Consider the following 13,347-nt stretch of genomic DNA (forward strand, 5'->3'; position numbering starts at 1 on the left):
ATTGCATTGATCTTATATTGATGGATATTGGGAAGATTCGTAGGATGCAGTAGGTAGTGGAGATTGCTCAGACCATTACTAGATTCATTTACAACCACATATGAGTTCTTTCATTGATGCGGCGTATACTGGAGGGAAGATCTTAAGACCGGATATCACACGATTTGCTACCAACTACATAGCACTTCATAGTCTTCTTCAAAAAAAAGCAGCCCTACGTCAGATGTTTGTTAGTGCCGAGTGGCAAGAGAGCAGATATGCGAGGACCGACACTGATGGAAGTCATGTGGAGAACTTGATGACGAGTCAGTCATTTTGGCAGCAGGCTGAGAGGTAGTGAAGGCTATCGAGCTTTTATATGAGGTGCTTCGCACCGTGGACAGTGAGAGATACCCCCAGATGGACTTCCTATATTACATGATGGAGAGGACAAAGAAACAGATTAGTGAGAATGATCCCAAGCATGCTCAAGAATTCATTAACATCATTGAGCGCCATTGGGACTATCAGATAGGTAGAGATTGCACTAGCTGGTAAAGTATAGATTCAAGAATGTTTTAAAATATTTTTTCGAAACATGAATATAAAAGTATACTTAATCAGTCTTATAATTTATCTGCAGCTTATTACTTGAATCCGAGATTTCAGTATACCATTCTCAGAATAGATATGAACAACGAGCTTCTTGCTGCTCTTCAAAATGTCATATATAAGATGGTGTCCGATCCAAAAATCATATCGTTGTGTCTGCAAGAGGTTATGCTAGTTAAAAAACAGATGTAATTATTCAATTGAATTCGATCTGATATATTTATAAATTTAATAAATATATTTTGTTTCAGACGAAACAGTTTAAACAGGGATCAGATAGCTTTGGAGTCCCATCAGCTATCGTAAGCAAAAAACAGATGAATCCAGATAAATTACATATCAATAATGAGCAGCAATAGATTGATATGTAATTTTGCTTAATAATATCATCAAGTTTGATATGTAATTTTGCTTTTGCAGCTGAATGGTGGATTCATTTTGGAATGTCAACAGAAAATTTGAGACATGTGGCTGTCCATATTCTTTCTCAAATAGTCTCTGCTAGTGGCTGTGAGCGCAATTGATCCACTTTCATCCTTATCCACAGCAAACAGAAAAATCGTCTGACACAAAAATACCTCAACGATCTTATATATGTTCACTACAATCTGAGATTGAAGCTAAAATACATTCAAGAGGAAGTTCAATTGAAGTACACTGATCCGACGTTGGATGATTATGCCGACGAGGACGACGATCCGATCATCGGATGGCTTGCAAGTCAGCAGCAGGAGCTAGAGTTTGATGAGCTGGGGTCCCTTCCATGACCAGCCAGTGTGGTGGTGAGGGAGATCAGGGTGGATTCAGGACAATGGGCAGAAGAAATATTCCATATAGGATTCCAGCTGATCAGCCACAGCCTGAGGGACAAAAGATTCATTCATCAATGACTTGCTGTCTGATATATCTTCCTAGAGATTCGAGTGACAAATGTATAGACGATCCTCCCGACAGCCAACAAAAAGACATCCATCCTCCCAATCACAGAAAACTCAATCACAGAGGGATACAAGGAGGGAAGAAAAAGACAGTTACACGTGCACCACTCTCGAGAGTACATAAACTATTTGGCTCAGATACGGACACCAGGAAGAGTAATGATGATACTGTTAGTAATAGCCATAGATCTGATGATCAGGAAGGAACTGGAGGACAAGAGACCACCGTTTATGAGACACAGCCACAAGATGATATTCGATTCACTGGTGAGTCTCAGTTTACACATCCACACAAAATAGGGATCATGGTGGATGAGTCGGTAGAGACCGTAGGGAGCCAATTTCATACAGACGACGGACTCCTAGAGGTCGTCCAGCACACGATGCAACTGCAGACAATCTTACACGAGGAGTAAGGTCCGTGGATGTATCTGGATCATCCTCGCATTATGGATCCCATTATCTGCAGTCACCTTATGATTTATATGAATATGGTGAATCCGAGGCATCGCCTTCTAGTGGTTACTACCCTATGCAGTCTGGAGCATCTTATGGATCAGATTTTGCTACTGGCATATTTGGATGGACTCCTCCACAGCCATACCATCATCTCGAGGATACTTCTCAGAGCTAGAGTTTTAGTGAGAGATCTGAGATATCTTACAATCCAGAGAGGATGTCTTATGGGATGAATATTCGAGAGTACGGTGCAGCTTAGCTAGAGGGTTGGACTGATGTCCCTCCAGACGACTATATTGATGATCCAGACATCTACAAGCGTCACAGACACTCGATAAGAAATTAATGCAGAGTACATCTTGAGGTTCGTATATTAGTTATTGCACTTTGTACTTAAATATTTAGATACATTTAATGCATATTTTATATATTTTTTTAATTTAAGATGACATAGTTGAAATATAATGTAAATAAATATATGTTTGAAATTTTGGATCAAGAGTCTTTGTACCGCTACCTAACTCAAAATTGAAACCAAATATGTCAATAATATGCAATTTAATGCCATTTGAAGTTGTATTTATCAATTATTAACTTCAATATCCACAAAAAAAAATTGGGTACTGGTACCGAATCGGTACGCCGACGCATACTGTGTCGGTACCGTACCGGTACCGTACCATACCGGTCTGACACCGATACACCGTTCGGTACCAATACAGGAAACCTTGCTTCCATCTCTCCTTTCGTTTTTTTCTTCTTTGTTTTTCTTTCTTTCATTTCTTTCTTTTTCTTCTATCTTTTTTTTCTTTTTTTTCTTCTTTCTCTTTCCTTCTTCTTTCCTTCCTTTCTATTTTTCTCTCTTTCCATCTTTCTTTCATTTTTCTTCTTCCTTCCTTTCACTTTTCTCATTTTTCATCTTCCTTTCTTTCTTCTTCTTTCTGTATGGATGGGTTTCAGAATCCCGACTCTATCCTGATCCCATTTTCTCATAAGAATGGAATGAGATGGCCAAGACACCTCCCATCCCGCCAGAACGTAAAACCTTGGCTCCTTCTCAATTCATCAACAGCTTACAGCATACTTCAAATCTAATTTTTAAGCAATGAACACATGAGTAGACTTAATCTCAACTAGACTGCTACAAACCTCACAGATTGATCAAATTCCAATAATCATTCTTATGGTCCGCCCCCACAAGTCAACTGATTAAGATTCATGTTATACTAAAATTGGCAACATCAGCACTCCAACATTAGTCATAATGAGAAGATCCCATCCACTAAAATAAATTGATAGCTCCAATCACTGAAGCTGGTCTCAGAAGTCTTCACATAATGGCTCTGAATCTGGGTTCTGATACCATGAATTGAATTAGCATGTGCTAAAATGAACAGGATCCCTTTGGACATCTAGCCACAACCATATGAGAAAGCAATCATGAAGGGTGCAACATGTACAGAATCCATATACATATACATGTATATGCTCATACATTGAGCAAAAAAACACTTCATGTACCACAAACCTAGAGAAAAGCAAGGTGGTCTAGAGCTTCCATGACTCACTATAATGCATTTGATAGACAAGCATGGTCGATTTTCAAGGATTCCCAAACAAGGGAAGTCCATGCCATATATCTGCAACATTCCAATACAGCCAATTTCGTAATCAGTGTTCTAGATCTTTTTCTTTCATTAAATTTATGAGAATGCAAATAAAGATCTTAAGGATGACTCTCTCTTCTAGATTCCTAGTAATAGCTCCTTAAAAAAAAAAAAAAAAAAAAAAAGATTATGTAAAAATAATTAGGGAAGCCGCTACTAGATCCTAAAAAAGGAAAGAAAAACACCTTTACATTTTCACCAGTTTTAAGTTTTATGGATAAAAATATAACTGCATAAGGTTCCCTTAAATTGACCAACCATAAGAATGACTGATAGAAGTATTAAGACCGAGGTTTCACTTCTCCACCATCAGTTGTAACATGTTAAAAGCACAGAAGCTTTGAAGGCAATAGGAAGGCACATTATTGTCCTTGTGTATCGGGAGTTACCAGGAAAAGTACCATGTCAACTGATTAAGATTCATGTTATACTAAAATTGGCAACATCAGCACTCCAACATTAGTCATAATGAGAAGATCCCATCCACTAAAATAAAGTTGATAGCTCCAATCACTGAAGCTGGTCTCAGAAGTCTTCACATAATGGCTCTGAATCTGGGTTCTGATACCATGAATTGAATTAGCATGTGCTAAAATGAACAGGATCCCCTTTGGACATCTAGCCACAACCATATGAGAAAGCAATCATGAAGGGTGCAACATGTACAGAATCCATATACATATACATGTATATGCTCATACATTGAGCAAAAAAACACTTCATGTACCACAAACCTAGAGAAAAGCAAGGTGATGCATTTGATAGACAAGCATGGTCGATTTTCAAGGATTCCCAAACAAGGGAAGTCCATGCCATATATCTGCAACATTCCAATACAGCCAATTTCGTAATCAGTGTTCTAGATCTTTTTCTTTCATTAAATTTATGAGAATGCAAATAAAGATCTTAAGGATGACTCTCTCTTCTAGATTCTTAGTAATAGCTCCTTAAAAAAAAAAAAAAAAAAGATTATGTAAAAATAATTAGGGAAGCCGCTACTAGATCCTAAAAAAGGAAAGAAAAACACCTTTACATTTTCACCAGTTTTAAGTTTTATGGATAAAAATATAACTGCATAAGGTTCCCTTAAATTGACCAACCATAAGAATGACTGATAGAAGTATTAAGACCGAGGTTTCACTTCTCCACCATCAGTTGTAACATGTTAAAAGCACAGAAGCTTTGAAGGCAATAGGAAGGCACATTATTGTCCTTGTGTATCGGGAGTTACCAGGAAAAGTACCACGATTGTGAATGACTCTGAGTAATTTACTAAATGTGCAAACTAAATACCAAAACATGGATATGATTTTAAAACCTACATAACAAGTGTGCAGGAAAATATGATAGATCATATTCATGTTACAAAATGCAAAGGCCACAAATTAGGAGTTATATAGCTCGCAAATGACTAAAATGCCTCCAGCATATGATCCAAAGTTCGCTGTCTCGGTACCAGATCCCATACTCGTGCCAACCTGTTACTGTATTGGTACGGGACCGGTTCGGCATACCAAATGTCAATACACCCCTCCCCCCCCCCCACCCCCAATACTGCATTCCAATACCAAATCGATATAATATGGTGCACCCTGTATCGCCTGGTTCGGTTCGATACAGCAAACTTTATGATCACATGCATCTAATAGAGGCAGGGGAAGATATGTTGGACAATTAATGCACTAGTGTTGTATAGTTATATATTACTAGCAAAAGACTCTCCTTATTCTGTTTTTATTTATATATTACCAAACCAAAAACTTCCTCCTTTTCTCTCATGAAGAAGAAACATGGAGAAAATTTTCACACATTATGATCCAAGAGATCTTAATTCTGCACAGTAGTTTCTAGGTTAGCCTGATACAGTACTTTCAGATTTAGTGTTTAAAATTTTTTTGCCCCTGCCTCCACTATACCTGTCTGATCTCATCTTGAAATCTCTCTCCTATCATCCCCACCCCCACACACCCCCAACCCAACCCCACTGTCTCTCGCTCCCATTTCTTAAGTGCTGATAGCAAGGTTTTAAATACAATGTCTCTTTTTAGCCTTTGACATGTTGAGGGAGGCATTCTGAATATTATAAGATTACCCATGTACTATCTCTCTCCAATATGTTAACTGCATGTGATCTCATGCATTATTGTAGAGGTCTTCTAATTCAAACTAAGCAGGAGACACATGGAATCAGCATCATCACTATCCATGACCTTCATGATGATTGTATGCAAACAAAAGTCAAGAAAAGGCTATGTTGCATATGTAAATCAAAGTCATCTGACGCAGTTTGGTGAGTATACCAAGCTTGACCACATTTGCAGTAGGGTCATTATAAAAGATAACCTTTCTCATTAAAAGATATTTAATCAAATTTTAGTGATATCCCACATTCCTTATAGGCGAAAATTTTCATGTGTCACAGCTATAATTCCAACTCGAAATAGCCAGCAACAACTATGGAGCAGTCCAATGGAAGTCAAGAAAACTACACCAAGACATAGATGGAGGCAAAAAAATGAATGGAGATATTATACCTCTAAGAGATAATGAAGCTCCAGCACACAGTTGATAAAAGATGTGATACGACCGCTCCCCAATGGCACATTGAACAACTCTTGACTGCATATAGCATATAAAAATTAAAATAGATCATGGGACAGAAAGCGCAAAACTAGTAAGGATCATCTCACCAGATAGATAAAAGTACCTTCTCAAGTAAAACTGTCCACACATAGAAGTTGAGCAGGCAGAAACAATAGAAGGGTGCAACAATCAATGTCAGATTGGAAAAAATGAAAGAAAATATATTCTGCAAGGAAAACAAAGTGATTCAAAGAACATTCCACTTACATGTTTGAATCTTGGCACCAGAAATTTTCCCAGTCATGCTGAAATGAATTTCAATCAGCTTGCCCTGAAGTTAGATACCAGGATTTAATAAAACATATAAAATGGTTTCAAATTTTAATATGAATGTTCTCCACACAGAAATAGCAATTTCAAAGACTATGAAGTGGCAGATTTCAAAAGCTATCTACCTAATTCACATATTTAAGAGAAATTGAAGGCATGGAATGTTACAAATATATGTGACTAACAAGAGTAAAAATCATTGGAATAAATAACTCACAAAGCGACTGGAATTGTCATTTCTTGATGTTTTTGCATTGCAAATGCTTCTAGTATGGGATTTGTCTGCAAATTTCATATTCTATGCCACTACCCCCTCCAAGAGCAGCCAAATATGCATGCAATTTTTGCTGTTTCAGTTTTTCCTGCTCCACTCTCACCACTAGAAAGAAGACCACAGTTAGTGCTTAAGAGTACAAGAATTTACTTCATTAAATTCACTCCTGAAATTGAACATTTAGCAAATACCACGCAAGGAACAGAAGAGACAACAGATTCTCAGAATAATGATACAAAACTTTTAGTTGGAATAAATCAATCATGGTAATACTTTTAACCAGTGTTCTTCTTCTTTCACATATTTTTCCTCCCTGCTTTAGAACTAGAAGGAACTCCTTACCGTAAAAGGGAAAAACAAAAAAGATCTTTGATATTCATTAGTTTATTCAACTCCAAAAAAGGAATTTTGATTCCACAAGTATCTCATGGCTCAATTACTGCTCTTTCTCAAAGAGTAAAAAAGTAAAGTAACCAGAAGCATCCATTAAGTCATGATGCTGACTTTCTAATGGTAATATTGAGCATATTTATAATGCAGATATTACATGTGCAACATCTGCATGTCACCTATATAATTTGAGCAACTTCTATATTCCTAAATAACCTAATATTTTCATCTAGGATGCATCGCATACAATCAGTGATAGGCCTAATCTCCTCCTACAGTTGTAAGACAGAAACTGATAAAGAATTGAAATTAGGTTCAAGATGTTATTATTTAAAGAATTGAACAAGAAATACAAATTCAGAAATGACAAATTAATCAGATGTATAAACCACCACTAAATAAATGGCTGACAGAAAAATTACGATGACATGATTTATAATTTGTATCAGCCTACTGATTTTTTATCAAAGATGCCGCAATCTCTGCAATGTTTATCATTTTACTTGCATATTATCCTATTCTAATCACCTCTGTATACAAAAAAGTGCTGGGAAAGAACAATCATAAGGCACACAAACAGGCAAAAGATAAGATCTCAATGGCAGAAAAGACAACTAAGAACATCTACTTTCTGTGTCCCCTTTTAGTTTCATATAATGAGCTATTTAGTTTTCTTTCTTAGTCAGTCCACTCTTCTAGTGATATGAAAAGAACGACTCTGTTATTCTTTTTGATAATTTGCTCAGTTCAATATCATGCAAACAGAGGAAGAAGTCCAGCTTTCACTTGAAACAAACATCATCTTATATATGACATAATATCACCTATTCCAACAAAAAGCAACAGAAAAGTGAAAGGAGAAAAATGCAATATTTATCAAAAGAATACTGAAAAAGTAATTCATGTCCATGATCTGCATTTATCAAAGAACTGGACAAAGAACTACTGACCTTATAATAATCGATTGATTAACTTCATCTGCAGTTAGGGGGAAAGAAGAAAATCAAAGTCAAAGCTCGATGTGGCCAAATATGTTAGTAAGTTACATGGTGTACTTATGACACAAAATGCTTACTTGAGATAAATTACCTCTTATCATTTCGCTAATAGCTGTATCTGCTATTGCATAAACATGTGGACTGTCAATAGCTTTTCGCTTATATGCTTCAATGAGATGTTTTCCGTAAAGATTTATTTCTTTAAATGGGTTGATAGCAACCAAAACTGGTCCTGCTTTAGTCTAATTGCAAGATGAGAAGATTTTTATGTGTCAAGAAAATTTATAATGAGAAAAACCCTAAAATGTACAGAGAGCATGAATTAATGAAAGCACTCAGATTTCAAATCTACAGGGAGCATGACTTAATGAAGTACTCACATATATTATATCTCGTGAATATCTATATTGCAGGTTGTATAATACTGATGGTTCATTTAAATAACTGAGTTGCATAAGATCATCCACACCATCAAGAATTTCAGGGTTTGCAGGTAACAGACTCTCAGTGTTCAGCTTTAAAACCTTCAACTGCAAATTTAGATGACAAGCTAGAACATTGTAAAAGAGAAAGCAATAGTTTCTTAAAATATTTGGATTAGAAAAGCTTACTTCACCCTCAGGAAGAGATATAAGAGATTCTGCCCCAGAAGTTGACAGTATCTTCCCTAATGCCCAATCACCATTTGCAAGTTGGCACCAAGCTTGAACCTTCTGAAACAATAAACTTTAACATGTAGGTCTTACAATCAATAGACAGTGTGTGGATAATATCTTACCAACAGCAGCAGTTATTTTTTTGAAAAAAAAATGTACCCAATATTGGTAGGAATCTAAACTAAAATATTATACAAGAAAGCAACATAAGAAACCATAACTTCCAGAAGCCATTTTCTTATCAGAAGAGTCTTACAAAATTATATGCAGCAGTTGACAATACAATGTTTCTTTATTCAAATATCCTGCAACAAATTTGCCCATTGAAGATATGCAGAAATAACAAATGTAAAATTTAAAGTATGAGGAGAGGTCTTATTTGCAACAACTCTAAGTGTTATTCATATGGCATGGGAGAAATGATAATTTTTCTAATATAAAGACCAACCATGCAAGAGATTATGCGGTAAAACCTGACAACTCTAATTCTTATGAAACAGAATCATCGTTGAGCTTCTGAAAAGTACAAGGAAAATCGGATTATCTAATAATCAAATGTAGCCCTTAAATTCATATTCAGCTGAAGATTACAAAAATGGTCCCCACAAATCATATTCAGAAAACTGATGCATAAAAATGACGGGACTACAAATGGAATAGCGCAGCAAAATTGAGGCATAGAACAACTAAAAGGCATTTGAATGTGGAACGCCTTAAGGAGAATTACTTATCACTTCTTTCGGGATGCTCTAAGCTATGATGTCCGAGTCAGGCTTCAGAACATACTTATCCGGTTGTAGAGAAATGTATTTTACATGTATCATCCTATTATCAAGACATTGCAGCTCTATCTATATTCCATGGCTTGCTTCAGAAGAAAACTCCATGGAAAATTTGGATTCATGCAAAAATGGTCCAACCTGGCCAAAATGTGATAGCTAAACTATGGATCATGGTAGATATTAAACAGACTTTCTCAAGTAGTTCATACATGATGTCTTAGAGTTAATATTTAATGGGAGTGGGTAAGACCTTAATCCAACTCCTGAAAGAAGAAGTTCTGACCTCAAAACATATCAAAGTGCCACTCGGCAACTGGTCCTGAGGGATTTGAATAAAGAGTGAGAAACAAAAGGAAATCTGAAATATTTATTACAAGGATTACTCTCAAAAGTGGGTGCAGTCATTACTAAAGCTCAGAACAGCATCTTAAGGAGAAATACTTTTTTCTTATTTTTAAAAAGGGACTTTGACATGTTTATCCTTTTCTTCCAGACCCCAAATTTTCCTTTTTTTCTCCTGAAAAGACACGTACAACTGAAAGTGACAGGCAATGCAAGAGACCATCATCCAGCACACAACCTGACATTCTAACAAACATGATCATCACCTTGAACTTACAAAAGTATAAGGAATATTGGACTATGAAGTTATCAAGTTCAACATTTAACAGTCATGTTAAGCTGTCAATTACAAATACATGTTCCCGATTTAACTTTTGCAGGAAACCAATGCATAAATGTGATGAGACTATAAATGACATATCATGAGAATGCAACACTCCTGCGATTAAGAGGCTTCCCAATATGGAAAGTCTCAAGGAGAAATAGTTATGACTTCTGCTAGTATGCTCCAAGCAATGTCCAAGCTAGGATTAAGGCTCCATATTTCCGATTGTAAAAGATATGTATTATTACGTGCACTATCCTTAGTATCCTACTTTCAGAAAAACTTCAGGTCTGTCTATAACTTGCTTCCAAGAACATGAGTTGGAAAATTTGGCTCATTCACTAATTGAACAGCCTGACCAATATGATTCTCAAAGCATGGAGCACAGTGGATACTGAACAAATTGAACAGCCTGACCAATATGATTCTCAAAGCATGGAGCACAGTGGATACTGAACAAACTGAATGGTTCTCAGGTTACTTATAAACAAAGTTCTAGCCTTAAGACAATATGTAACCCAATGTGGAGGGTAAGACCTTAAACCAACTCCTAAGTGACCAAGAAGTTCTAACCTCAGAAACATATGAAAATACAACTCAGCAACCGGTTTCATGGGATGTTAGATAAAGAATACCAAAGCAAAAAGAAATCCAAAGCATCTATTATGACTCTCAAAGAGTGGGTACAGTCATTGTCAGAGTTAAGAAACATTATCCTAAGGAGACGTGCTGTTTTCTTATTGTTAGCAAGAAGTGGGTACGTAGAAAAACCAATCCCAGAATAATTCTCCACAGTGTCACTTTTTCGAAAAAAATTGGAAGATTAGCTGATACTTGATAAGCGAAGGCCAACAGTTAAAAGAAGACAAAAAAATCCACAAGCTAGAACCTCAAATAATAAGGCTATAGTACAATGCAGAAGATCACTGATGGACGGCTGTGCATGGCTCATGAGGTAGAAGAGTACTAACAGCCCCTTAGAGTGAAGTTAAATCGATGGGCATGGTTCACAGCACAATTTGCTATAGGTAAACTTGTGAATCCCTCCAAAAGAAAGTAGAGCACATCAAGAATGAATCAAGTCACGTGCAGAGGAAATTTCCAGATAAACTTCGACATTAAGAAATCTGATACAGGTGAACAGGGAACAGAGCCAATGCGTATGAACGAGCTAAAAACAAGGACGAACAAGAGTGAGATAACTAATGACCTATAAATTCCTCTACAATGATGGACAATTGGGTAAACTGGAAAAAGGCTGGTTCTTTTTTTTTTTGGGTCAGCTCTAGCTAATTAAATTAAAGTAGATTTTCCAATCACAAGTACAATGTAAGTACATACATTATATAAATAAGAAAAATTGTCATTCAAAATCCATCAAAATCGCACATTTAGTCATTTCCGAGGCAATATATGCATGCCCCTGCATTTTCTGTTTTTCTCGATGAATAAAACATATGTTCTCTTAATAAGCCCAATTTTAAGGTTGCGAAAACACGTCCAGAGAATGGTAACAGTGGTGTAAATTTAATTCTTGCAAGGAAAATTAACACAACCATACCTCCAACTAAATCCGGTCTCGCCCTCATGAAGGAGTGATTTCTAAACAAAAGAAGAACGAAAGACTTACCTTTTTCGCGCCATAAGAACTGGTATCGCTCCATCTGGAGTTGATCCGCGACGGAGAGATGACGGGCAATCTAGAAGTCACATCCCCGGATTCACCATCTCCCTCTCCTTCCAGAGATTTGTCCTCCCAGGAAGTCGTCCTCGAACTGTACGGCGACTCATCATTCGCCTGGAAATTCCCCTTGTCCTCTTCATCCAAAGAAGGAAGATTCGTCATCGATTCCTTCAATTCCTTTTTGTCACCGGCTTCCTCCATGGAGCAAGGCATGGAGCCACTGGTGAAACTAAAATCTTGGTGAAGCGATTTAGTGGACTGGAGCCGGGGTGGCCCGCGCGGTTTCACCCTGGACCTCTCTGGCTTGGCCTTCTTCGAGCTTGGTGCCCTCCGCGACCTCGTTTCAACGGACGCCATTCGATCGAACGCTCCCAATCTCTTCCCACCGGATCTCGAAGCCTAGATAACCTCGCAAGATCAATTCTTTCGATCCCTAAAAACTTCTTGTCGTGTTCTACTACACTTCCTTTAATATTCTGATCTTAAATCCCAAGGACAAATTCAAAAAAATCAAAAATCAAAAAAATTAAAAAAAAGAAAAAATAAATGAACGTGGAAGATCGCTCGATCTAAATCACCGCCCGAAAGTAAAAAATTCTCAAAAGAAAAAAAAAAAAGGGAAAATCAAATGGCAACCTTTGAGGGTGAGGACGATCAAAATCTGCAAAAAAAAAAAAAAGGAAGAAAAAAAAGAAAAGAAAAACCTCAAATGATCGGAGAAAGATGCGGGAAATTTTATGAGAAGGGGAGGGGGGAGGGAATTGGAAGGATCAAAGGGGACTGGTGGAGGAGAGAGGGATCGCGGGAGTGGAGAAGAAAAAAAGAAACAGGAAACGGCCTCCTTCCACTTCTACTGTGCTCGCCTTTCTTCTTTCTCCTCTCAGGCTTAGTTTTTTTATGGTATAAAAAATCTTTTATGGATCGAATCAGAGAGAGAGAGAGTATATACTGACATCAGTCATTCATTCGGTAGAGCAAGGCTGGGGCTCGTTGGCGGTCGCCGGTCGTCGGTCGTCAGAGCCTCCTTTTTTTTTTTTTTTTTTTTTTTTTAATGGAAGGTTTTTTGCAGTTAACGGCTAGGCGTAAGTAACTGATTTACCCCTATACTTGTCATTCATGACCGAATGTTTTGGGAGTATTGTTGGTGTCATTGTCGGAATTTAGAGGGTAAAGAAGGGAAAGAGCGAGATGCGGGGCGGGGAGGCGGGAGAATTGATGCGGACCTGCGACGAAAAGGCTAGAACATAAAAAGGTGGATGGGTTGGCCGGGTAGCCACCGTCATGGGCCCATTTTAAACTGGGACCTCAAAAAAGTGATCCGACGGCGC

General features: G+C 37.3%; 1 protein-coding gene across 1 annotated transcript in view; it reads right to left on the minus strand.

Annotated features, from left to right (window-relative positions):
- The window catches only part of LOC105053728 (myosin-1), a 61,406-nt gene extending 48,338 nt beyond the window's left edge, over positions 1-13,068 (minus strand). The window contains 6 exon segments of the mRNA XM_073245451.1: positions 8,183-8,210; positions 8,322-8,472; positions 8,611-8,754; positions 8,842-8,943; positions 11,966-12,418; positions 12,973-13,068. Coding sequence (XP_073101552.1) covers positions 8,183-8,210; positions 8,322-8,472; positions 8,611-8,754; positions 8,842-8,943; positions 11,966-12,418; positions 12,973-12,981 — 887 coding nt within the window. The 5' untranslated portion in view covers positions 12,982-13,068.
- Between the last annotated feature and the right edge of the window lie 279 nt (positions 13,069-13,347).

The sequence above is a fragment of the Elaeis guineensis genome, chromosome 11, assembly GCF_000442705.2.
Source record: "Elaeis guineensis isolate ETL-2024a chromosome 11, EG11, whole genome shotgun sequence".
In the NCBI taxonomy this organism is placed as follows: Eukaryota; Viridiplantae; Streptophyta; class Magnoliopsida; order Arecales; family Arecaceae; genus Elaeis; species Elaeis guineensis.